This window comes from Daldinia childiae, assembly GCF_008694065.1.
Source record: "Daldinia childiae strain JS-1345 chromosome Unknown Scaffold15, whole genome shotgun sequence".
Classification (NCBI taxonomy): domain Eukaryota; kingdom Fungi; phylum Ascomycota; class Sordariomycetes; order Xylariales; family Hypoxylaceae; genus Daldinia; species Daldinia childiae.
In genome coordinates, this window is record NW_022984656.1 from 175,902 (window position 1) to 201,550 (window position 25,649).

Here is a 25,649-nt window from a genome sequence, read left to right on the forward strand (position 1 = left end):
TTAGATCAAAGCTAGCACAGTAACAGAAGAATCAGAAAATTGAAACTTCTATCAGTTGTCGCAACTTCAAAGTACAACGATGAAATTCCAAATTAAAACTAACATTTCCGTCTACAAAATAAATCTGGATTTTACATGATATATATTTTTGAAAACTTCTTCACTAATCGCACCAAGTATCTCGGACTACAATCAAATAAATTATTCAAGTGCTGGTACGGTAATTCCTCAACCCAATATTCATTCATATATAATGAACTTCACTGCGCGGTGACACTGAAACCATGGCGCAAGAATTGTCATCCAACTGGAAGAAGTTACAAGGAAAGATAAAGGCCGAATCTACCGCAACTTCTTCATCGGCAACAAAAGCCACAGTTAAGCGGAAAGCCGACGAGGAAACGGCGTCCAAATCTCAGCCAAAACGGCAGAAGCTACAGAATTCATCCAAACAACAGCGAGAGCAACGGCCATTATCAAACACATTTAATAAGTCTTCTCGTAAGCCTACTCATACACCTTCATTAAAGAAACCAATGGGCGTCGCCCAATCCTCTGTTATTGCCAAAGGCACACCAGCAACTATTACGCCCTCGCTCGCTCTCTGGGCCGAAGACAATGATATATCGCCAGAGGACTTAGCTGAGGCCTACAGCCTGGGTGTCAAAAATAATGCCTCTCTTATGGCCGCGGAGCCGCCCCGTGTCAACGAGGGACTAGCACCCGGAGTCGATGTCGGCAAGTACATAGCGCTAGACTGTGAGATGGTCGGTATAGGACCCGAGGGGCGGGAGTCAGTGCTAGCACGTGTCAGCATTGTTGATTTCCACGGACGACAGGTGTATGACTCGTTCGTACGGCCACGCGAGCCTGTGACCGACTGGAGAACTCACATAACGGGATTGACGCCGCGCATACTATTACCCGTCGCACGCAGCTTCGACGAGGTGCAAGAAGCTGTCGCGGTACTCATGCGTGGACGCATCATCGTGGGCCACGATATCCGGCACGATCTAGCCGTGCTACAGCTGGACCATCCCTCGGGACAGATCCGGGACACTGCACGGTTTGCTGGGTATAGGCAATACGGGCACGGACCCAAGCCGGCACTCAGAGTTCTAGCGCGCGAGGTATTAGGAGTTGAGATTCAGACCGGCCATCATTCGAGTGTTGAGGACGCGCGAGTTGCCATGCTGCTCTTCCGGAAACGAAAGTCCGATTTTGATGTCCAACACGCGGGTAAGTACGGCTTGCCTACGGAGAAGACGATAGCAAACGAGAAGGTAGGTGTAGATGGTAGTAAAGGGCAAGAAGCAAAGTCAAAGAGAGGGACGGGGAAGAAGAAAAGAAGCGGCATTGATGTAGATGAAATAAGTGAAATACAAGGAAGTATGCCTTTGAATAATATTATACTGGTACTTCGCGGGTTTAAGACTATTGTAACCTCATCAATACCCAGTTGTTACTTTCTTATTTCCAGTTGCTAGCGTTACTAGGTAAATATCTCCTATTAGTACTCTATGGAGCTATACTCCTATTCTATGTATATATCTAGAACACACAATCTTAATACCCCTTATTCCACACTTAGGGGTACGCCACACCGTGCAATCGTGAGAAACACAATATAAACGTCTCTAAAAGCAACCCATCTTCTATATGTTTCTTTGACCACTCCCTCTATTTTTGTTAAACGGGAATATCCTCCATCAATTCCATCGCGCCCTCTCTTCCAACGGTAATGATGACGTCGCCCAAGGTCTTCGTCACGAACCCTGCTTCGCAATAGGCGAAATAGTACTATAGACATGTTAGTCAACTCGCATCATGCACATCTTCATATTCGCGATAGTAGAATTATATAAATAGAATGGTGAAAACTCATACCTCCCACTTCCGTCTAAACACTTCCACCTCCCGCGTTGTCATACGTGGATGTTCCGCCTCCAGCGCCGGTCGAATCCTAGACTCGAAGTTGAGCATAAAATTCTCCCTCCAGAGACGCAGCGTCTTCGCATAGTGGCCTCCAATGTTCTCAACCCGCTCTATGATTAGCGTCCCCTTGGACTCCTTCGAGATGTGGTTAAGGAGCTGGATAATGGACGGAAGATAACCGCCAGGGAAAATATGCTTGTTTATAAAACTACCGAGGCGATTAGCATGTGGCTTTCACCATGTAGGGTCATTAGTATAGGTAGAAAAGGGGCAAATAGTTATCTCACTCTTCGGACTTGGAATAGGCCTCGTGTCTCCCTTCCGGCATCGTGATGCACTGAAACATGGCAATGCCGCCCTTCTTCTTCAACAGCCGATCGACACATGCGAAATATGTACTCATGTATTCTGCACCGACGTTTTCCAACATTTCTATAGAGACAATCTTATCAAAAACCGCCGTATCTGGTAAGCTACGGTAGTCGAGTAGTTGCACGTCTATCCGGTTTGAGAATCCTGCTTCATCGATCCGCTGTTCTGCTAGTCTCTTTTGTTCTTTTGACAACGTCAGACTTGTTACTCGGCAGCCAGTCTTTCTAACTGCCTCGATAGCGAAAGACCCCCAACCTGTGCCAATCTCTAGAACATGATCAGTAGACTTGATCCTAGCGCCGTCGATGAACCGTTTTAATTTGGTCATCTGTGCCTCTTCAAGACTTTCTTCCGGTTCGCTAGGAGATACTTGGGTTTGCCAAATAGGACACGAGTAAGTCATGTCTTTTGAGAGGAAAGCCGCGAACATGTCATTACTAATATCATAATGAGCGGTGACATTCAAGAGCGCGTTTGACAGCGTATTTGTAGTTCGAGCAATACTCGATATCGTCCCAGATACTGAGGAGAATATCGTAGTGCCGTTGCTTAACTGGTCTCGGTTTGCAATAAAGAGCTATACATGTTCCAAGTGTTAAATTCGATATGTTAAGAAACAGAAGCGACCCACGAACCTGAAAGAATGCTGTCAAATCGGCGCATTCAAATTCGCCCAGCATGTATGATTCCGCAAACCCCATATCAGCAAAAAGAAGCAACCTCATCCAAAAAGCATCATTTTTCACTCTTATTTCAACCCGAGGAACTATGTCTGCTTTCCTAAGTGGAGGATCTCCATTGATAGCTTTTGCGCCCTTCGAAGAAAGTCTCTCCCCATAGACCATTCTTGTCCCTGCAGGCTCGTCAACTAATAACAATGTACCAATCTCGAGTTTAGAGAAGACAGAAAGCACAGCCGGCTTGGCAATAGCCAAGGCCGGCCCCCAGGTCAGGCTTCCTAGAGCTCCGCGAATTATATCGGTGCCCCGGGTAAGAGGCCGGGCAATGACTGACGGAATTGACGGGGCCATGGTCAAGTAAGATAATTGTGCAAGTGCTAAGGGGTAATAAGGCTTTTCTAGAGTATGCTTAACAATTTCGCAAGCAACTGAACGTATCAGATTCGACTTTACTATAAACTAAAGAGAAAAACATATGAAGATTAGAGACAAAGAAAAGAAAACCGAGACATCTCTAGGGAGACTCTAAGCTACCCATGTTAGGTTAAAAAGCGATAGTGCCCACTATGTAGACTAAATCGTCTATCTATGTGGATTGTTGCATTCATCCCGTATTTTACTCTCGCTGCTGTATGAGGTTAGAAATGGAATATGAAAATACCATGTTTCTTTCGACGGAGGACCGACTCGATCAGGTTCGGACAGGGGTATGCAAGACGAGTAAAAGAACGAATCAACCCCAGCCTGTTTCAGGATGCATCAACACTACTTGGTCCTGGGAGACTTGCTGTGACCGGAAGTAGATCATGTGTAACACCGGAAGAGTAGAAACATGGAAGTTTTTAGTCGATCATAAGCGTCGATATTTAAGGCTCCATATCGCGATAAGATTGTCAAATAATATTTATCTACGCTATGTTCGTATCACGACATCTCGCGACATTAGTCCAGACTAGGACAACAAATATGGCATGAAACAGTAGAAGTACTCGCGATAACACTCCACTCTAATAAGTCTTATCCTTTTATTTGGCTTGCACGGCGCCAGGTGGCGGGCTAGTAACGACATCTAGGTTAGTTATGTATGTAAGAATGTGGCTAGCAATATAACCGGTTCTTAGCGACACCGCTACTTGTATTAGGTAGTCTCATGAGAAAAAATAAATATCTTCTATGACATCAGCATTATCCCGACGAGAATGAGTTAATCGATGTCTCGGAATCTTTTATCTTCTCCCCCCTGTCCATGATAATGAGATAGGATACCTATCGAAACACTAGTTATCTATAACCTAGGTATACTACATATTCACATAAAGAAAGCTCGAAGGCGTTTGGTAATAAATAAAAGAGATGACTAATAGACAACAAGGATAATAGGTAATGAATTCGATGAAGTCTTAATTAACTCCTTTTTGAGGCGAAATGTGCCTTGGCGATACGTCAAACATGGATAGATTTAATATACTCAATTGATGCATATCCCAATTTGCATATATCGAGGTACTTACAAACGCGTTCTTTAATTGATTTTATTAGTCGTTACGCGTCGTAAAGATTTATCCCCCATACCGCAAATAACCACTTAAACTTCTTGATAATATTAAGCGAAATACATCAAGATGGCGCATCCCGTTTTCACACGTTGACTCTCAGGAGAACATCCATAAAAAGTCTCAAATACATTTACTACCATGTCGTATACATCATGATGGTGAAGTCAATCCAATTGAAACGTACTGGAGCCCCAATGAGAGTGAAGGTATGTCGATGGCAAATACTCCTTAAGCAACCCAACTAATTCTAATATAACAATATAGACCAGATAAAGACGGCTTATCTCAGAGGCCGTAAGCTTCACGGCAAAGTTGTGAAGTTGCCGGAAGGATATCATGGTTCCGTGGTTGAGAAGTCAACGCCAAAGAAGCCGGACCAAAGCCAAGAGGAAATGGTTGAGGATCTTGAAATTATAGAAGACCCAGAGGACCAGCTCGAAGTAGGCGCAATGCAAGGAAAAGCAACATTTGATGAATTCGTGGTTTGGAATCACGAGACCTTGGCCAATTCGACTGAAGATCCGTACTTGAGAGGTATGGAAGAATGGATATCTTTTGCAGGGCAGGTTCGTCGAGATATATTATTAAAGAAGCAGGAGATCAGCTAACAGTTGAGATGCAGATACATTCATATCCTTCTGGAAAAGCCTCAGATAACTAAATTCAATTATATGACATTCCTCAGGATCCAAAGACTTATATTATATAGTCTTGTCACTCTTGGTTTAAAGGCATGGTGTTCAGGAGTTCGCTCGGGTGAAAGTCGGGACTATGATAGATACAAGGAAGTCTACATCTTAATAAAATCCAAAATTGCAAAGTTAATATTCAGCTCCAACCATATTTCAGGCAACCAATATCATTAACTGTTCAGCGATGATGATGTAGAGTGAGTATATATAAGAGACCATATTGCAACTCAATGAATTGCAGATTTCAATTATATGCAAGTACCTAAGTACATACGCCTAGGTCAAGGAGTGCTATGATTGGTTGACTACTGCTGCAGGTACCACAGCTTAGGGGGTCTTAGTTGCCGACTACCGATATCAACCAACCTTATCGGGGAGCTTTAGTTCTCTGCCCCTCCAAAATATTCCAATCACTTACATCTTTCTCTTATCAACCGTACAGCCATTTCATCAAAACTAGACTCGCCGCCATTAGATTTCATCATGAGTCCAAGCGCGCTCAATACTGAGGCTGCTGTGGGCCCCGAGGGACCCCGGCAGAAGAGCCATGCCACCGCCGATACCATACCGTGGGTTGCATCGCTATGGTCGAGAAGGACGGACAAGGTCGCCGCGCCGAAATTCTAAGCATCAGAGATACCAAAAGCGGCCGCCAATTCTACTGCAACTTCGATAATTTCAACAAGCGACTAGACGAGTGGGTACCTGTTAAGAGGATAGATTTCGATCAAGATGTCGAGTGGCCGAATCCCGACAAGGATAAACCTAAGGAAGGAAAAGGCAAGAATTCTACCGCGCCTAAGAGGAAAACCGTTGGAAATAAATCACAAAAGCGGCCTGGGAAGAGGGAACAATCGGTTATGTCCGAGGCTGTCACGCCTATTCAGTGGACTGATTTCGCCGATAGTCAGTCGCAATCGAAAGCTCCGTCGACGCCGCGCGATCTCGAGTCGAAGGCTGGAGAGACTCCCGCTGCCAATGGTGATGAGATGGACATAGATGACGATGAACCAACACCCGAAGTTAAGAAAGAAAATGGTTTCAGCAGGGAAGCAGAGATAGAAAAGCTGCGGACCGGTGGCTCCATGACACAGAACCCTACCGAACTCGCTCGAATACGAAATATATCTACAGTCCAATTCGGTCAGTGGGACCTATTCCCCTGGTACTTCTCGCCATATCCGGAGTCGTTTACACAAGAAGATATAATATTTATTTGCGAATTCTGTCTGAGTTACTATGGCGATAAGAAGGCCTTCTCTCGACATCGGCATAAGTGTACACTCCAACATCCGCCTGGAAATGAGATATACCGAGACGACTACGTATCGTTCTTTGAGATTGACGGGCGGCGACAACGGACCTGGTGCCGGAACCTATGTTTGTTATCTAAGATGTTCCTCGACCACAAGACTCTCTACTACGACGTGGATCCTTTCCTCTTCTACGTCATGACACAGAAATCTGAGAAGGGTCATCATCTCGTAGGTTATTTCTCCAAGGAGAAGGAGAGCGCTGACGGATACAACGTCGCCTGTATTCTCACTTTGCCCCAATATCAGCGAAAGGGATTCGGTAGATTATTAATCCAGTTTTCCTATGAGCTCTCCAAAATCGAGGGCAAGCTAGGATCCCCCGAAAAGCCGCTGTCTGATTTGGGTCTTCTCAGTTATCGCCAATACTGGTCGGAGAATATACTGGAACTTTTGCTTGAGTGTAATGAGCGGGATGAGAAGTCGAGCATTGAACAGATCTCAACTTCGCTCGCCATGACCACCCAGGACGTCGAGCACACCTTACAGGCGCTCAAGATGCAAGTGTATCATAAGGGAGAGCACAAGCTAGTCATTCCGGACTCGCTGATCAAGCAGCGAGAGAAGTCTAAGCTAAAGAAGAAGCGATATATTTCACCCGAACGCATCCAGTGGAGACCCCCTGTATTCACTGCTTCTTCGCGGACTTGGGGTTGGTAAGGTGTTTGATTAGGATGTTGTTATAGCGTTAGAAAGAGAGCGTGTACACTACTGAATACCTAGATACCCCATTTTCGTTACAGACTAATAAGCGTTCTTAGCTGTTTGTATTGTATGTGTGCTACTTATCGTGATATTCAACACTCTCAATTTCGATCACTGCTCAAGACGATCTGCTTCGACAGTATTCAACGAAGGGAATGGAGTATTCAAATTGAACATATCTTAGGTTAAGGTAGTTTTTCAAAAGAGAAGACAGTTTGACAATGTTATCCGCCCTGCAGGTAAGAAAGTGGTGTTTTCATCCAGTCTAAGGAAATTTCGTAGAACGAAACCTGAATAACAGGTCGGGAATAGGGGTAGTAAATGAAAAAAAAAAAAACACAAGACAATCTACCCGTCGATGTTTTCCATCGCATCACAGGAATCTCTCCTCATGTCCAAAAGAACGAAACATGCAGAACCCATCCTAATAAACATAAACACCATCATCCTCGCCCTCCAACTTGCCCTCCTCAACCGCCTTCTTCAACACCTTGACCACGCGCGCGGCCAACTCCTCGATATCCGGCGTCTTAGCAACCGCAACCGCAACCGCATCGGCACTGCCAGCACCATCGATGATCAAGCCGTTGTCCTCGCGCTTGAAGAAAGGCACGTGTAAGTCGTCGGCAGCGGCGGCGATGGTCTGCTGCGCGTTGGTTATGAAGACGTCGTCGAAGGCCGGGCCGGCGATGATGATGGCTTTGGGGGCGCTGCTGGCGGTCTCGAGTTTGGCCTTGTCGGAGGGTTGGAGGTACGCTGGGGCTTGGCCGCGGAGGACGCTGGGGAGGGCTTTGATGGCTAGGTCGGGGATTGTGGAGAGGTAGACGACTGGGGGTGGTTAGTTAGGTAATTTACGAGAGAGAGAGAGGGCTAGAAGAGATAGATAAGAAAAAAGGGTTGCTTGGGTAACTATGTAGCTAGAGGTAGGCAAACTAAACAGCAATAAACATACCCTCAAAATCAGGCAATATGGCCTCGCTAAAGGCTTTTGCCGTCGTCTCGAACTCGCCCAGGAGGATTACCGGGATGGCTGACGGGGTTTCCGTGTTGGTCGACATGGTTGCTGCGTTGGCTGATTTGAGATAGAAATATTCCAAAGTAAAAATCGTTTTAAGTGAGTGTTGAAGTCTTAGAGATCGTTTCTGCTCGACAAAAAGCTGGTCTTAAGTCTTAGGGGCAAGTCCTATTTATACTTTATTTTACTTCTACCCTAAGTCACGATATGACACGTCGTCACCATTCTCGTCATCCAGAGCGGAAACCCTAAGTTTGTCCATCGTGTTCGCTCCGAGTATTACACCCACGAAACACTTCGTTCTAGTCTTGTTCCGATCCCTCCTCCTAGCATCACATATTCGTACACTCATAGCCTTCCTTGACCGCCTCCCCACGATGTACCCCCTGAACAGGCAGCCTTCTTTTTCTCCTCACCTTCTTCCTGCACCCAACACGCGATCAGAACAAAAAGTTCCCCTGACCATCTCGAACGCATTACAGAACCATCCCATACTTCCACAGTACCACGCCATGCCAGCATTTTCGTGCCCCCCTAACGCCTAGACCCTATATACATACATCAACGTATCGTGCAACAAACCATCGGGAGCCCCGTGGGGAAACAGTACCATCTGCCTTGCCAGGCAGACGAAGCCCTCCACCAACACGTCCCACCCAAGCCCTCGCCCTGCCTACGCAGCAAAAGCAAACAACCCGCAAGCGAGGCTGATGGTCCGGGCCGTCGCACGCGAGGTAGCACCGGGGCACCGCGACGTTCCGACGTGGTGGCACGTCCTCGAGTCCGAATTACGCGGCCTTACGCTTCTAGATATAATTCCTGTTTGACAGAGTCGGCCAGCGGGACGGCAACAAACCAATCGCTTCTAGCGGTAGCATTCCCTTTTCATACTTAGATACCTACGTACCTCACCTACAAAAAAAAAACATAGAGGGCCATAATTCACCCGAGCCTCGCCTTCTGCCACCGTACACCGTGTCCTGTGGACTATCGTCGTAAGGCTGTGAGTCAGACCCTCGGTGTCACTGTACGAGGCTTCGGGAACGACTAAGGAACGAATCAGTATAGGCAGGAGAATTATACCTACTCGCCTAGCTTTAGAAGCTCAGGAGATCTGGGGTTTGTGAACTGGCTACGCAGAGCTGAACATCTGATATGGAAAGATGGATGGATTGCTACACCTAGAAAACTGTTGGATATAATCAGTCATTCGGCGAAATTCGTGTAAGGCGACCTCATGGCCTTAGCCTTAGCCATAGCTATGTCTAACCCTTTCCCCTTACTCAAAAGCCTGACAGACCAATCCTACAAAAACACAAGGACCAATATAGTTACGACGCGCGCGAAGTCTCGAACTACTGACAGCCATGCAAAGTAAGTGACATCTCTAGACGCAAGTCGCAATCAAATCAAATCAAACCAGATCAAATCAGATTCTCTTAGTACTTACTATCAAGTAAAGCACACAGTTCATAAATCTATCGCGTCATCACAACCCGATTCTACTCGTCAACCCCTAAAACAAGGGGCGAACCCAGTAATAAATTACCTAATGAGGAGAGAGAGTTAATACTCTAATCCGATTTATGTTTTCGTTCCCCATGACCGAACACCGAAAGTCAAGTAGATTCACCATATCCTACCACTCAACATAAACGTCCCCGCCTATTTGACGTCCCGAACGATGGCGTTAATCGCCTTGGCAACGTACTCGACGTTCCGCGTGTTTAGGCCAGCCATACTTATACGACCGTTCTTCGTCATGTAGATGTGATAATCAGAGCGGATCTTCTGAACTTGGGTTTCTGACAGGCCAGTAAAGCTGAACATGCCAATCTGATCCGTGATGTGGTTCCAGGTACCCGGGGTGTCTAGCTCTTCTATCTTCGACCGCAAAGCCTTGCGCATAGACATAATGCGGCCGGACATAGTCTTCAAGTTCTCCTCCCACTCGGAAAAGAGCTTGGGGTCGTTAAGGACAATACTGGCGATACGTGCGCCGTACAGCGGAGGATTTGAAATCTCGGATCGCTGTAGAATAGATAACTGAGATGCGATTCGGGTGATGGTAGCTTCTGCATCTGACGCGGGAGCAGTCACTACGTGGAAGCAACCGGCTCGCTCGCCGTACAGACCGAAGTTCTTGGCGAAACTCTGTGCTACGACGAACTCGAATCCCTGTTCGACAAAGTATCGGACGGCCGCATTGTCGCGCAACAGGTCACCCGACGCAAAGCCCTGGTATGCGGAATCAAAGAAGGGGAAGTGGTTCTTTAGGCGAATCACCTCCGCGATCTCCTTCCATTGCTCGAGAGTAGGGTCGACACCAGTAGGGTTATGCGCGCAAGCGTGCAGCAGAACAACTGATCGTTCCGGAGCACCGAGTAAGGCAGACTTCATGCCCTCAAAGTCAAGTCCTCTTGTCTCTTTAGAGAAATAGGGGTAGCTGGCGATAGGGAGACCAACATTGGTGAAGATTTGGTGGTGGTTTGCCCACGTAGGATCCGAGAGGTAGACCTTCTTGTTTCCCTGGTAAAACTTGGCAAGGAAGAGAGCTCCCAGATGCACAGCACCGGTACCTGAGATGGTCTGGAAAGAGGCAACACGCTTCTCCTTAATGGCAGGAGAATCGGCACCACCAAGGATCAGCTCGGCGGCTTTGCTGGTAAACGAAGCAATACCAGAAATAGGGGCATATTCGTGGTTTAGCTCGGGATCGTCGTGAAGAATATCGTCTGCCTATTTCAAAAAGGGAGTAAGTAATCAATATTCCGCACGAGTCATTCATATAAGCCGATATAGGAGCTTTGGGAGATATAAGACTAGTTTACAAAGAAAAAGTAATACCTTCTTTACTACTGATAAGATCCAAGGCTTAGCGTTATCGTCACGATAAACACCGATACTCTAGGTCCTAGTTAGCAATAATATCTCAAAGTGGCAGAGGAGGGGTGGGATGCGGTGAGACATACTAAATCTACTTTGCCGGGATCTTCATCAGCTCGGAAAGCCCTTACGAGTCCGAACAGAGGATCCTCTGGAGCTTGAGGAACGACATCAGCCGTGAAGCTGGTTGCTGATGGTGGCGACATCTGTTTAGCTAGACTTTTGACTCTGGATACTGATTGACCGTGGTAGGATGGGTCAAAAGGCATGTTCTTGAGAGAAAGGGAAGGAAAAAAGAAATATATAAATTAAATAGGTAAGTAATGCAGGTGCACAAGGTTACAAAGTCGCAAGGTCGCAATGTAACAAGAAGCGCAGGACACCGGGGGAGGGGCGGTCGACCTGGAGTTGCTTTGGGGAAGTTTGTCACAGTGGGCTGATGGATATGAAACGCGGTGGATGTTATAGGTCCGTTTGTAGGCGTTAGTAGGCGTTAGCAAGTCTTTTGCATGAACAATGGTCCAATTCGGTGCCACTCTCACGTAGGTGTACCTTGGTATTGAATAATAATAGAACGAGGGAGAGGTTCTAGGCGATCCAGTAGGAGGGGAACAGCAGATATGGCGGGGTTCAAACGGGCCAAGCTAAGGAAGTACGTCAGAGGTTTAGCGGCGGGGAGAACGGGAAGTAGCAAGATACATGTATGTATATATGTACTTTATACTTGATTGAGTAATTCGGATAGAAGGAACAAAGGATAGAAGTCACGATGGTTTAAAATTTTAAAGTTAGGTAGTAACTATAGGCAGGTAACAAGGAAGAAAGGTTCTAAGGAAAACAAATTAGTTAGAGCTGAAGCCGAAGTTGGAGAGAGCGTCGTTGGTCTTAAATGATATAATAAAGACAGGTTTTGATTAACAGATCTACCCGTTAGTGCGTGCATCTTTATAATAGCTATCTACTAACTTATACATTTATGCCTAGGTAGAATCATATTTAATATAGCTGATCCGGCTAGAAATAAAGACTAAATGTTTCAATCTCAATTTGCTTTCCTTCGACCGAGGTCCCACATCTGTAACCTGCCTGACTTACACGGGGAACTTGGTATTTTCGTCATCGGCCAAAGGTCATCGGACTTATCACAAGTCACGACTAGGCCGAATCCTTTTATGTAAGCTCGGCATGGGATCTACTTTAGGTACTCTTAAAGTTTCCTTTCCTAAACTCATCCCATAATATTGAACTCGCCATTTTTACTTGCGCACCTATTAGCTTTAATTACACTAATTGTACATTAATTAGATCGTGCCAAGGGTCTTCGAGTTAATCCCAAGGAATAGTTCGACCAGGTGTTGCTAACCAGATTATAGAATATCTCGGCATGTGATTTCTTCTATAACCTTCAGCCTCTTCACATGCTTTTTCTTGCCGTACATACTTTATTACAACATCCGCATATAAGGTAGGTGGTCTTATATAACTAAATCCCATACTATCAAAAATGCGCATAAGCCGCAAGTTGCAAAAAATGTGTACCTCGCTGGGCTTGCTTTCCGTGTTGCTTCCCCGAGCTGTCTGTTAGCTCCCCCTATATTCTCGGTCGTCTTTTCTGAATCAGTCACTAGTTGCTCAATACCCGCCGATTGTGTCGTTAACGTGTCTATGAGTTGCGTCTGGAGCTCTGATATTTCAAGCAGTGACTTTTCTGCAGTCCTAAAGTCCATGTTAATAAACTACATTCAACTACCCCCATCACACAATCAACTTACCTGACTTGATCTAATGTGCTCTCGTAATGTTTGAGCATATCTTGGTTATCCTTCTCGAATATTTGTATTTGTTCTGTAGTTAAATCTCCTGTTGGGGCATAGGTCGGTGCCTCGTCGGGAGGCAATGCTTGACTTGCCCTCCTTTTCGGCCCCGCAAGACTTCCCGCCTCTTGCGCACTCGCTAACGCGCCTAGAGAAATATCGTGGTTTCGTGACTTAGCTAGCACACTCCTACTCTTCTCCATTTCCCTCATTAACCGTATTTCCATCATATCTTGTTGTGTCTTGACGCATTCTTGGAGTCGGTGCCGGAGGAGCCACAATACGCTATCCCGATGATTGCGAATGGTCTTCACTCGTTCTTCGGCTTCAACATGTTCTGACGATCTGCTAATCGATGCGCCACCTGCCGCCCATGCTCCTAGCGCACCTAAACCGCGAGCGAATTTCTTCTCAATTATCCTAGACTCGATTTCTGATCGTGCTTTCTCGACATCTTCGAGGCGGCGGATGCTCGCATTGAGCTCGCGTAGCATTTTCTTTGAATTTGCATCTATCTCCTCGCGTTCTCGATCAGAGAGCGGCCTCGATTGTTTGTCTAAATGCGCCGATCGAATCAAGGTCTTTCGCGGTTGGGCAGTCGAGAGATACGACTGTCGTATATTCCTAAGGTCGGCGTGGAGTGAAGCTATGTGCGAATTCTAAAGTCTCTGGTTAATAACAAGTTTATAGGGTATCGATGTATTCAATCGCGAGTACTTGCTATTCTATAAGCTTCCTTCAGAAAATCATCCAAGGTGTCCAAGCTAAAGCTTCTTTTTGTAATAGAAGCTTCATGTTGCTTAAGGAAGCCATTGAAAACGGGAGTTAGATCGGTCATCGTGAGGACTGAAGGAGGTTCGGTTTTAGTAATATGGCATGTTTATTATTGTAATGTTGAGTATTCCTAAACTCTTTTAAAATGCGAATAGTCTATCGGGTAGAAGCTGGCAACCTGTTCAATTCAATGTACAATGTCCGATAATGCATATAATGATGTTATCTGTTCGTCGGTAAAAAAGTAGAGTTGACGCCGACGTGGCTTGTATTGAATGTGGCTTTTATTATTTAAAGGTAGTAACGAGGCGCAGTACAGTGCAACTTTCCAATGGTTGACCCAATGCCCTGGAATCGACTAATTTCATATCGATACATATTAGGTATTCCGGTTCAAGAATTGCCCAGCATTCAAGTACCGACCCGGCTTAGCATGCGTCAGAGTACCTAAACCAAGGAAAATATTAATGTTGAATTCGCTATCAAATAAGTCTCCTGCTATAGTTAAACGTCTAACAATTAATAAATATCCGACGAATAGAGTCGTATTTCCACTGTTACATAACGCGACTTTAAATATTCCCTAATATAATATGTATTTGACGTTATCGTCCACCATCCCGACTTCGCAATCCGCTTAAATTTACTGCTAGGTTTTTTCGAGTTCCGTAAATCGGTTAAGACTTGCCGTCCCAATCCCCCAACGTTAAAAAAATGAAATCCGGTAATGATAGCACCGCCTATTGGAGCAACCACCTGCCTTATTATTATTTTTTACGGAAATAGCACCAATGGGGAGTAGTTGCCGTAGAAAACTTCGGGAATAACTGTTAAGAAAACCTTAGATAGCCACCTGCACTTACCATGCAGCAATATCCACTTTCCGTATACTGAACCTTGTTAGGGACCGCCGAACGGGGGGGAAATAAGTAGGTGATGGGTACCAAGTCGGTCTTGTAAAAGTTCTCCTATCTTATTTTCACCGCCGTTGGTTATGTTGATGTAATCGATATCGTGGAAATGAATGACAGTGAGAAACCACCGACAACAACATCAAAAAATCATGATGATGAGACACGAGATCGACCTTCTAAAGAAGAGGAATTAACATCCCAGACGCTTCGCCAAAGTAGAGATCATACCCAATCAGGAGATACAGACGATGACGATGACACACCCGGTTCTGAAGATGGTGTCGAAGAAGAAGACGAACCTCGAGACCTCGAAACACTCTCGCGAGTGTCTAGCGGCCCACCTTATAGCATCTTTTCGCCCTCCATGATACGATGGATAGTCTTTATGAACTGTATCTCGGCTTTCATATCGCCTATCACAGCAAACATATACTTTCCGGCCATCCCAGCCTTATCACAAGACCTCGGTGTAACCGTTGCACAGATCAATTTGACGTTGACGACTTATATGATCTTTCAAGGCTTGGCACCTACTTTCTTCGGCGATTTCGCTGACGTCGCCGGAAGACGCCCGGCTTTTATTATTGCCTTCACCCTTTACCTTGGCGCCAACATTGGTTTGGCCCTGCAGCGGAATTATGCTGCCTTGCTTGTCCTCCGGATGCTGCAGAGTAGTGGGAGTAGTGGTACACTCGCCCTCGTTTATGCGGTGGTTGCGGATATCGCCCCAACCTCCGAGCGAGGAAAATATATGGGCATCGTCGGAGCAGGTTTAACCATAGGACCTGCTCTCGGTCCAATTATTGGCGGGTTACTATCCCAATACCTTGGATGGCCAGCTATATTCTGGTTCTTATGCATTCTTGCCGTTGTATGGATGGTTCCCTACGTATTGGCGGTCCCAGAGACAGGGAGAAAGGTCGTAGGGAACGGATCTATTCCACCACAGGGTTGGAACATGACACTTCTTGACTACATCCGATTCAGACGCGAGGCCCGGAACCAGCCAACCGGCCAGGTGAAACAGAAGCTCCGGCTCCCCAACCCTTTCAATACTCTTGCTGTTGTAGGCAATAAGGATATGGCCATGATCTTGTTCTATAATGCCTCTCTCTATATAGGCTTCATGATCGTCACGTCCACTCTCGCTTCTCAGTTTGCCGATATTTACCACTACAACGACATCCAGTTAGGGTTGTGTTATTTGCCGATTGGTGGAGCAACCACAGTTTCGTCAATCTGCAATGGTTATATGATAGACTGGAATTTTCGACGTATAGCTAAAAAGTTGGGCGTCAGCATTGACCGGAAACGTGGAAACGATCTCAAAGGCTTTCCTATTGAGAAAGCCCGTCTCCAACTGGTTTACCCGCTAGTTATTATTGGGGCTTTAGTATATATCGGCTTCGGCTGGGCGCTACATTACGAAGTCCATGTAGCTGTTCCTCTCATACTATCATTCTTCATCGGGATATGTGTCACCGGACCTTTCCAGATCATAAACGTTCTGATTGTTGATCTTTATCCCGGAGCCCCAGCGACGGCGACTGCTGCGAACAACCTGTGCCGATGCTTGTCTGGTGCTGTAGCGACGGCAGTAATACAATACATAATCGACGCCTGGGGAAGAGGATGGGCTTACACGTTCATCGCCCTTATATTTACGTCGTTCTCTCCCGCTCTATGGGTTATTCAGAAATACGGGCCTAAGTGGAGAGAAGAACGCGTAGAGAGGATGAGGCAAGCCGTAGAGAAAAAGGAGATAGAAGCCAAAGGAAGGAAAACGTTGTAGCTGGGCAGAATAATGGTATCCTGGTAGAGTCTCGACTTTCGTCCGGTTGATCCTTATTGACATTCTCCACGTTAGACTATGAATTTCCATATAAGAGCATGGGTTCAAAATTCATACAGACCATATTTATGGTGGGATCCTAATTTAGAATGCGATAAATTTTCTTTAAAAGCTTCATAAATTAACCTTAGAATACGAGAATCTTACGTGCCAAGAACTTATTCATTATTAAGGATAATTTCTTCTACCTCATTAGCATTTAGTGATTATGTTATACAAGGCAAAGATGAAAAAAGAAGCTAGTAATATATAAGACTATGTACTGAACTTAAAGTAGACTAAGAAAAAAGCTGTATCAAAAACTCTGAAGCCAAGGCAAATAGGGGAAGTTCAAGGTGTACGGACGATAGAGATCGCTTATATGTATATCTACGGATATATGAATATACTAAGTGCGTCGCCCCGCTATCGAGATGTTCATCTGAATCTCTAAAGGCCTAACCTAGTGTTATCCTTGTCTCCTTCAACAAACAACCTTATGAAACACAATTTCATATTATCCATGATTCTGAAAAATGTAATTGATACTTTATAGTTGTGAATATGACGCGTAAATTACCGTGGAAAAGGGCCGAAATAGGCTCGAGAAGCACTCCAAGATCACCAACGTCGACTCCTATTAGGCAGCAAAAAGTAAAGCGTGAGAATATTGAAGATGACGATAAGCAAGCTACAGCTTCACCTACTGCCGCTAAAAGGTGAAGAGCTCCCACTCTACGCCTACGTCTCCTACATCTAAGCATACACCTCAACCTGGATCGTCACCACCTTCTCTAAAGCCACTACCCGAAAGGTACGTGCACTCATCATCACTAATCACAAACTCGTCTAACTTCATATTTAGCTACATGATCGAGGGTCTTGATAATGATGACTTATATCGCATGGTAGAGGATGAGTTTTTATCAACGGCTCAGCAGTTCACCGCTCACTTGCATGCTGCTGAATATCACCGTCTAAAAGCAGCATCTAAGTCGCAAAACGCGGATACCATTAGGGACATCTCGAGACCAGTCGTTGGGCGGATGACCGACCTAGTCAAGCAGAAGCAAGAACGAAAGGCTCGTCTCGAGAAGCAGAAAGCAGCAACTAGAAAGGCAAGAGCTGACAGAAATCGAAATGATGACTCTACCGCGAGTGAAAGTGACTTGTGGCGTTCCGCGTCTTTGCACGGACTCATGGAAAGCCCAAGAAAGAAAGCAGCTCGCCTTGATAAGTTGACCAAGGTGGCGACTACAACTCGTGCTGCTGCTGGTTTGGCACAGCCAAGTCCGGACAGTTATTTACTACTTCTCATCCTACCCGTAAAGACCTCACTAGCAGTAGACCTATACATCATTCGACGTCGAAACAGAATAGTGAAACAGAAAGTGACGACGACGAAGATCTAGACGGCCCTTCTACTAAGATGCCTACGAACTCGGTTAAGAAACTTCCACCATCTACGTCTCAACCCCCAAAGCCAAGGCAAGTCCCAAGTACTACAAGTAACAACCACCCCCTACGCCGTTCGGAGAAAATCCACCCCATCATCCAGCAACCAGGATCCAAGGCCACAGCCACTACAGAAGCCTCCGAGGAAGAGAAGGATGACGGCAGCGGAGACTTCTTAAGCCGCCTCAAGCAACGTCAAGAAGACCGCAAGCGCAACCGAGATCAAAGAAAACAAGCAGCGTCAAGCAAAGCACAGTCAACAACAGATGATATCATTCCAGGCTTTCTCTAAACTACCCAAGTTATAGGTACTTGGTAGAGATATATAGGTATATATTACAGTACAACAACAACAACAATCACGACTCAAAAGGCGTCTGGAACGGCTGTTCCGCCTGCGGCGTAATACGCGCCAAATGCCTGCGCTGCCCGGTCTTCCAGTCGTGTAGCGCCGAGTGCTGCGTCACGCGGTTGTCCCAGACGACGACGGTGCCCTCTTCCCATTTGACGCGCGCCTGGAAGTCGGCGCCGTAGGCTAGGTGGTCGTAGAGGAATTTGAGGATCGCGTCGGATTCTTCCTTTTTGAGGCCGACGATGTTGCGGGTGACTGTTGGGTAGTACGGGTTATGGTTAGCGGATGCTCTGAAGTGAAAGTGGCATATAATTAAAGGGGGATGGGCACGAGAAGAACTTACATTGGGGGTTCACGTAGAGCGCTTTCTCGCCAGTCGCCGGGTGTGTTCGGACGATAGGATGCGCGTTGACAACGGGCTCTCGTCTTCTAATTCCGCCCCTTGCGCTCGAAGCATTGGCTTGCTCGATTCCGGAGTGAGTGGCCTTCAAGCCGTGCAGACGCTCCTGGAACAGCGGGCTCAAACGGTTATACGCCTCGACGGCGTTCACGAACAAGGTATCGCCACCAGTCTCAGGCTTGTCGAGGATGTAAAGGAACGTCGTTCCGGGCGGCTGCTGCTCGTACGACACGTCCGAGTGCCAGGCCACCGAGCTAACGGTATTCTCGAAGAACTCGGCGTAACCCTTGTCTCCCTCCCCGCGGTGCACGAGGTGGATCTCCGGGTGACCCTCGGGCGAGCCGGAGGTCGGGTGGATATGGTGACGGCCGAAGTAGCCGCCGAACTCGAGGGCCTTGTCGATGGACAGGTCGGCGAAGTCCTGGCCGCGGAATGCGACGACCTTCCTCTCGGCTACGTAGCGGGCGAGCTGGTCCTTGCCGGCGTCGCTTAGGGAACTTAGTTGGACGCCGCGGATCTCGGATCCGATGGTGGGCGTTAGGTCGACGATATTGGCGCTTTCAGGGAGAAGGTCGGGGTATGTGGTGTCGGCGTCTTTGCCGTGCTCGTAGTGCTCAAAGGGCTTTAGGGGCTCGTACTTTTGCTGGGGGTTCCATGTTGGCAAGTAGTTGGGGTACTATAGGAGCATTAGTATTGATCTATCTATCAATGTCGAAGGCTCAAATAACTCTAGTTTACCTTTGCGGCCTTAAGTCCTGTCTTGCCCTCCTCGGCCTCCTTATTGTACTTGTAAGGAGCAATCTCCTTATACGCACCGAAGAATCGAGTCGTCTTTAGATGCTGCGGCAGAGCCGGAGTCTCGGTAACGGTGGCAGTAGCAGAGGGAGCCATAGTTGCGAGTTTGGATATGTATCTAACTTTGGATTTCTCTATCTATGACTACCAGGAGACCAGAGAAAATCGATCATCTCTTAGGTACAGCTACCTCGAGTAAATATATATATAATTCCCACGCTTCACCATACCCATAGTATACTCAACCACACCAAGCTAGAGCTGATGTGCTCGCAAGGACAGTATCACGCAACCCATCTACCGTTCCAATAGGAAGTCTTATATCATCATGTATCCCACAGCGTCCCCATCCCATTGTTGCCCGTACCCTCCCTCATCTCGACTTATCAGATTCCGATCGGAGCTTTAGACGGTTCTGTCTGGCTGGGGGAATTCGACCCCGCGCTCGCAGGGACACGCATGATGTTGCTATCGCCGAGTTCGATCACGTCATTTCGTCCGGCTGTTTTGCAATCTTGCAATCTCCCCCCCTCCTTCTCTCTCTCGCCTCCCCTAAACTTATCCTTGCTTTGCCACGCCTTGCCTTGCCTTGGCCACCAAAGATATACATATACCTACATACATAGCAGCCAACCTGGAGTCGATCCCGTGACGTGACCGATACGCGACTCCCCCCTCCCTGCACTAATCAGATTAACCAAGACATAATATTGCCAAAATCAATGTGTAACGCGATCTCGTCTCGCTTAGCAGACCTATTGTTCGGTTGGTTAGTGCCTATATATCCTTACTCTACGGCGAGGAGTATCCGTCTGGGCGGAGGAAGACGTCATTTCAAGGAGTATTGTGATAGGGTGTAGTCTTGCGGCCAACTAGCCAGTCGTCGACCACTCTTACAAGAAGCGAGCTCGGGTTCGGATCCAGATATGTCCCCGCCATCGGTACGAGTTCCGAAGTCCGTCGGAAACAGCCGGGGGTTCCCGGGAGAGTGGTAGCGGTAGTGGTAGTGGTAGCGGGAATATTTCACGTGCGGGGAGATGACGGGGATGATGAGTTTGCTTATTATAAGTAATGCCTCGAGAATAAGGAGTTCTGCATCAAACATCCTCGAATTGTTTAATAAAATATTTATATCTATCTATCTTAATAGTCTGTCTAGGCACCTAGACAATTTAGAAATAGGTAGATAGCTATTAACACTTGCCCTTTTACATGATGCCTTTATACTAGTATTTATGCTCATCTCATCACCATCTTCAAGTTTTAATCTTGTCTTAGTGGCGCTTATATACAAGGAGGAGCAAACATATTTAAGTACAACTGCAATTCAAATGCATTCTTCTATTTTACAATAACCCATCGTCTCGGAATAGCCGAGCGCTTATATTTAGCTAACGATCGGGTGCGGCACAGCTCATCCTTATTCAGATCTTCTGGTTTAATAAGGACTTGATGCTGGATGCCCAATGCATAGGGCTGAAGAAGAATGAGACCACCTTCCTAATCATCGCGCGCTGGGGCGAATCCGATGAAGAGGATGAGGTAGATGATTGGTTATTTATTAAAGACTAGCGGTATACTATACCCATGAAGATGTCTAGCGGCGGGGTCCTCATGGGTTTGCCCCTGGCCAGATAGCTGTCAGACAGGTCCAGATAGATGATTGCTTATACGGATACTGCATAGGCTATGGGAGTCGCGAATTCAACGTCCAAACAAACCATCGCGAGTCTCAATTTATCTTATGTCTTCCCCTATTTACCTAGAATGTGCCACGTTGAATACCGCTAGGTAAGACCGGTAGATAATTCTCAGAAGTTACTTAACTACAACAACATACCCCAGACCCCATCTACGGCGATCTTGAAATGGCAAACGACAGGATCTCGCGCAGTAAATACGAGTCTCTTGGAGGGCGGCCATCCACACCCAAGTTCAGCTCTCATGATGGGATAGACATGGGCACTTATCCTTCAGGTAATGAGAGAGGGGGAGAGAAGTTGCCTGAGAACTATTTACCATCAGAAGTTACAAACACTCGTCCACATCATGTTTTCCGATTTTGGCCGTGGGAGATTGGATCGATATTTGTTGCAATCGGTTCGATAGCGGCTACTTACTCGATCTTATCCCACTTCGACGGACATCAGGTACCAGAGTGGCCATTTAGTATTAATCTGAACACTCTGATCGCTTTGATCTCTACCGTTATGCGAGCAGCAATGCTTGTAGGCGTCGCCGAAGTCATCAGCCAGACAAAATGGACCTGGTTCTCTCGACCACGACCGCTAAGCCACCTACAGTATTTCGACGACGCAAGCCGTTCTATATTCGGTTCCCTAAGCCTACTATTTATCGCACCCGGAAGCACGCTAGGCATAGTCGGCGCTCTTATTACCATCCTATCTCTCGGGATAGGTCCGTTCACGCAGCAAACCGTCAAGTCTGTCGCATGTATTCGAACACATACCGAATTAAATGCGTCATTACCCGTAGCCCAATACCTTCCCGGGAACGAAACTTATTATAGAACCTCGCCTGGACGTTGGGAATTGTCAATCGACACAAAGGGAGCGCTAGTTAATGGAGTCGTCAACCCAATGGGCAATGATACCGCTATTGCACCGACCTGCCCTACTGGAAATGCACCTTCACAAGCTACAACGGTATTACGCACGCTTCTATAGGATTATGTAGCTCGTGCATCGATACCACTTCGTTGATTGAGAGAATAGCAACCAACAGGACCGGCGGGTACGATAATTATACTTTGCCTACTACCGGTATTTGGGTGAGCCCGAATACGGATCAGGCGTATCTGAACGTGGACAGTGGCATGCTCCAATGGGCATCATCCCTTTTCACTCCCGAATTCGAGTCAGTATGTCTTGAAAGTCTACTTAACGTGACCGTCTTAGCGCTCACGAAAGCGACGTGTTCGAAAGACGGGGGCAAACTCGATTGTCCTATTACCCAAGGCTATAGCGGACCAACAGGCATCGTAGCAACCTCGTGCACTCTCTACCCGTGTCTAAAGAATTACGATGCCACCATGACGAAAGGTGTACTATCGGAGAAGATCGTCTCGACGAAGCCCGCACGCATCAACAGGGTCGAGGCGAATATAGCCCAAGGGGAGATTCATACCACCATGAATTGGACCGCGCTTCAAAGTCCGTGTTTCATTGATGGCCAGTCGTATGATTTATCTAATTTCTCGATCGTCCCCGAAAAAGAAGAGAGGGTATTCACGGGTATCAATATAGATGGGACGAATTATACCGCACCAGATGACTGCATGTACAAGATGAGCTATCCGTACTGGTCAGCTCTGAACAAGTTCACGAGCCAAGACTTGTTCGAGGGCATATGCACGTACAACAGCCGACAGGGTCAAGCCGTATCGTGCGATTCAAAGTGGTGGCTTTCCAGCTTTTATAGAAATAGCGAGGCAAGCTTCGAAACGCTAAACATGGCCTTCGACCAGTTTTCCACAGCAGTTACCAATAAGTTCCGTACGACAGGCTCGGATATCTATGATTGGGGAACCCAAAAGACGGTAACAGGGTTGGTTAACGAGATGACGGTGTGCACCCAGTTCCAGTGGCAATGGCTCTTGATGCCGACGATCTTGATCGCTGCTACGGTTGCGATCTTAATTTCTATGATATCACAAAACCTACGGGACCAGAAGCAGCCGGTGTGGAAATCATCCTTACTGCCGTTATTGTACTATGGGTTCGGACAGCGAGCATACCAAGAGGATCCAAGTAGACCTGTTATGGATCTTTCAGAGATGAGAAAAGCGGCAGGAGAAACGAAAACTAAATTTCGAAATGGTGGCAGGGCAGGTTTCGTAGACATTACTCCGAGTATAGACGAGTTAGTTATGCAAAGGGGAAGAAATGTTGAAGTCGACTCGCTTTACGGGGGTCGATAGTTGAAGATATCAAATATCTTTGTACCTTGTAGATTAAAAATAAAATAAATGAAGCGTAATGAATTTTATAAATCATATTAATGTTTATTCTGATATATCACTTAGTTGCATGTCCTGATTACTACTTAACTACCGTTTAAAAGTATGTATTATACTCTTGCTAGTGGCGATACGATAACCCACATATCCCCTGCTTATCAATCGAGGGGCAATACATGTTTAAACCACATTTTTCCTTATCCAAAACCCCCACCATCACTTAAAAGTTACCATCTACATCTCACCATAGACATCACCATAGACATAGGCATACAACCGAATAAATCGCCAACATGTCGATGGATATAGATGTAGATGTTCCTATTTCTATAGCGCCTCATCAAGGGTTAGAAAATGCTCCAATTACTGCTACCATCTTTTGTTGCGACTGCGGTGCTCCTATAGACGGTACAACGGCTATCGACGCCAAATGTTACGACTGCTTCAAACTCACAAAAGATATCTCACAAGGCATTCAGCGCGAAGCCACCTTACATTTCTGCCGAGACTGCGATCGATGGCTTCAACCACCGTCTAGCTGGGTAACAGCACCGCATGAATCTCGCGAACTTCTAGCCCTCTGTCTAAAGAAACTAAGTCTTAACCGAACGAGGATAATCGATGCCAGCTTCATATGGACAGAACCGCACTCGAGACGAGTAAGGGTTAAGCTTGTGGTTCAAGCTGCCGTAGCAGATGATCGAGTTATGCAACAAGCCTTGGAGGTGATGTATGTTGTCGCATATCAGCAGTGCCCAGAGTGCGCCAAGTCATATACAGCCAACGTTTGGCGAGCAAGCGTACAAGTGCGCCAGAAGGTGTTGCATAAGCGAACATTCCTCTACCTCGAGCAGCTTATCTTAAAGCACGGCGCCCATCGTGAAACTATCAACATTAAAGAAGCCAGAGACGGTATCGATTTCTTCTTCGCGGCAAGAAATCAAGCCGAGAAATTTGTCGACTTCTTAAACTCCGTCGTACCCGTCCGAGTCAAGAAATCTCAGGAGCTCATCTCACAAGATTCCCACACTGCGAAGAAATCATACAAATTTACCTTCTCCGTCGAGTTAATACCCATCTGCAAAGATGACTTAGTTGCGTTACCTATCCCCCTCGCCAAGCAGATCGGCAACATCTCTCCGCTAGCTATATGCCATCGCATCGGCACCTCTATCAACTTGCTCGACCCTAACACTCTCCAAACCGCCGACATTAGCGCGCCCGTATTCTGGCGCACCCCCTTCCCCGCGCTGGCAGATTCTCAGGATCTAGTCGAGTTCATTGTAATGGACTGCGAGCCGATCGGGCCGACGCGCGGGAAATGGATCCTCGCCGAGACGCAGCTGGCGCGGGCCTCGGATCTTGGCGTCAATGACAAGACGTACTTCGCGCGTACACATCTCGGCGGGCTCCTGCACGCCGGCGACTCAGTCCTAGGGTACATGCTCACCGGAACCAACTTCAATAACCCGCAGTTAGAGGCGCTTGAGGAATCGAACGTATACGCGTCGCGCATCCCCGACGTAGTCGTCGTCAAGAAACACTACCCGAACCGCCGGCGTAACCGCAAGCGTGTCTGGAAGGTCCGCCGTATGGCTAAGGACGAGGGTGAGCTATTGCCGCGCAAGACCGATCAAGAGCGACAGGATCGTGAATTCGAGCAGTTCTTGCGGGATATCGAAGAAGACGAGGAGTTTAGACAGGGCGTGCAGCTGTATAAGCAGCCGGGACAGAAGAAGCAAGCTGATGAGATGAGTGTAACGACGACGGCGGAGGATGGCGACGGAGATGATGATGTGCCGAGGGTCGATATGAATGAGTTGCTGGAGGACTTTGATGAGCTTACTATGGAGGATCAGCAGTAGAGGAGGAGTGAGGATTGTTTATTCATTCGGTGTTGGGGGGATCGGAAAATAGAGATATGAGTTCGGTAGATGAATCCAGGGGCTGATGGCTTTTGGCTTCTTACATACAGTACGGGATCTCATCTCACTTTTGGAGTTTGTTACTCCAAGTGAGATGGTCTAAATCCAGATATGAATAAAATAAAATGAAACCAAGTTTAAGATGTTACATTAATGTTTTCAGGAAGTAAACTGTATCCTAGAAAATCTTTATTATATAGGACGTTCTCCCATACATTTATTTATTTATCACTCGCTGAAATGTTCGCTTTATTCT

At 46.7% G+C, this 25,649-nt stretch overlaps 12 protein-coding genes across 12 annotated transcripts; 7 read left to right on the plus strand and 5 right to left on the minus strand.

Annotated features, from left to right (window-relative positions):
• Positions 1-284: 284 nt before the first annotated feature.
• GL218_08976 (RNA exonuclease 4) lies at positions 285-1,514 on the plus strand (the record flags this gene model as incomplete). Its single annotated transcript, XM_033585793.1, has 2 exons — positions 285-1,283; positions 1,497-1,514. The coding sequence occupies 2 exons, from the start codon at positions 285-287 to the stop codon at positions 1,512-1,514; spliced, it is 1,017 nt and encodes a 338-aa protein (XP_033440017.1).
• Positions 1,515-1,689: 175 nt separating this feature from the next.
• Positions 1,690-3,338, minus strand: GL218_08977 (uncharacterized protein; the record flags this gene model as incomplete). Its single annotated transcript, XM_033585794.1, has 4 exons — positions 1,690-1,800; positions 1,888-2,143; positions 2,223-2,884; positions 2,943-3,338. 4 exons carry the CDS (start codon positions 3,336-3,338, stop codon positions 1,690-1,692), a joined length of 1,425 nt encoding a protein of 474 aa, XP_033440121.1.
• A 1,357-nt stretch (positions 3,339-4,695) lies between these two features.
• Positions 4,696-5,204, plus strand: GL218_08978 (putative ribonuclease h1 h2 small subunit protein; the record flags this gene model as incomplete). The annotated part of the gene is made up of 3 exons (XM_033585795.1): positions 4,696-4,749; positions 4,813-5,109; positions 5,166-5,204. The coding sequence occupies 3 exons, from the start codon at positions 4,696-4,698 to the stop codon at positions 5,202-5,204; spliced, it is 390 nt and encodes a 129-aa protein (XP_033440010.1).
• A 615-nt stretch (positions 5,205-5,819) lies between these two features.
• Positions 5,820-7,208, plus strand: GL218_08979 (Histone acetyltransferase ESA1; the record flags this gene model as incomplete). The annotated part of the gene is made up of 1 exon (XM_033585796.1): positions 5,820-7,208. One exon carries the CDS (start codon positions 5,820-5,822, stop codon positions 7,206-7,208), a length of 1,389 nt encoding a protein of 462 aa, XP_033440011.1.
• A 469-nt stretch (positions 7,209-7,677) lies between these two features.
• GL218_08980 (uncharacterized protein) lies at positions 7,678-8,311 on the minus strand (the record flags this gene model as incomplete). Its single annotated transcript, XM_033585797.1, has 2 exons — positions 7,678-8,081; positions 8,206-8,311. The coding sequence occupies 2 exons, from the start codon at positions 8,309-8,311 to the stop codon at positions 7,678-7,680; spliced, it is 510 nt and encodes a 169-aa protein (XP_033440049.1).
• Positions 8,312-9,933: 1,622 nt separating this feature from the next.
• On the minus strand, positions 9,934-11,423 carry GL218_08981 (Aspartate aminotransferase, cytoplasmic; the record flags this gene model as incomplete). Its single annotated transcript, XM_033585798.1, has 3 exons — positions 9,934-11,007; positions 11,116-11,175; positions 11,241-11,423. 3 exons carry the CDS (start codon positions 11,421-11,423, stop codon positions 9,934-9,936), a joined length of 1,317 nt encoding a protein of 438 aa, XP_033440048.1.
• Positions 11,424-12,629: 1,206 nt separating this feature from the next.
• Positions 12,630-13,806, minus strand: GL218_08982 (uncharacterized protein; the record flags this gene model as incomplete). Its single annotated transcript, XM_033585799.1, has 3 exons — positions 12,630-12,870; positions 12,927-13,614; positions 13,686-13,806. The coding sequence occupies 3 exons, from the start codon at positions 13,804-13,806 to the stop codon at positions 12,630-12,632; spliced, it is 1,050 nt and encodes a 349-aa protein (XP_033440051.1).
• Positions 13,807-14,762: 956 nt separating this feature from the next.
• Positions 14,763-16,448, plus strand: GL218_08983 (Quinidine resistance protein 2; the record flags this gene model as incomplete). Its single annotated transcript, XM_033585800.1, has 1 exon — positions 14,763-16,448. The coding sequence occupies one exon, from the start codon at positions 14,763-14,765 to the stop codon at positions 16,446-16,448; it is 1,686 nt and encodes a 561-aa protein (XP_033440050.1).
• A 603-nt stretch (positions 16,449-17,051) lies between these two features.
• GL218_08984 (uncharacterized protein) lies at positions 17,052-18,234 on the plus strand (the record flags this gene model as incomplete). Its single annotated transcript, XM_033585801.1, has 3 exons — positions 17,052-17,206; positions 17,353-17,762; positions 17,819-18,234. 3 exons carry the CDS (start codon positions 17,052-17,054, stop codon positions 18,232-18,234), a joined length of 981 nt encoding a protein of 326 aa, XP_033440045.1.
• A 67-nt stretch (positions 18,235-18,301) lies between these two features.
• Positions 18,302-19,585, minus strand: GL218_08985 (Alpha-ketoglutarate-dependent sulfonate dioxygenase; the record flags this gene model as incomplete). Its single annotated transcript, XM_033585802.1, has 3 exons — positions 18,302-18,549; positions 18,638-19,370; positions 19,433-19,585. The coding sequence occupies 3 exons, from the start codon at positions 19,583-19,585 to the stop codon at positions 18,302-18,304; spliced, it is 1,134 nt and encodes a 377-aa protein (XP_033440044.1).
• A 1,772-nt stretch (positions 19,586-21,357) lies between these two features.
• GL218_08986 (uncharacterized protein) lies at positions 21,358-22,176 on the plus strand (the record flags this gene model as incomplete). Its single annotated transcript, XM_033585803.1, has 1 exon — positions 21,358-22,176. One exon carries the CDS (start codon positions 21,358-21,360, stop codon positions 22,174-22,176), a length of 819 nt encoding a protein of 272 aa, XP_033440047.1.
• A 1,585-nt stretch (positions 22,177-23,761) lies between these two features.
• GL218_08987 (60S ribosomal export protein NMD3) lies at positions 23,762-25,333 on the plus strand (the record flags this gene model as incomplete). Its single annotated transcript, XM_033585804.1, has 1 exon — positions 23,762-25,333. The coding sequence occupies one exon, from the start codon at positions 23,762-23,764 to the stop codon at positions 25,331-25,333; it is 1,572 nt and encodes a 523-aa protein (XP_033440046.1).
• Positions 25,334-25,649: the final 316 nt, after the last annotated feature.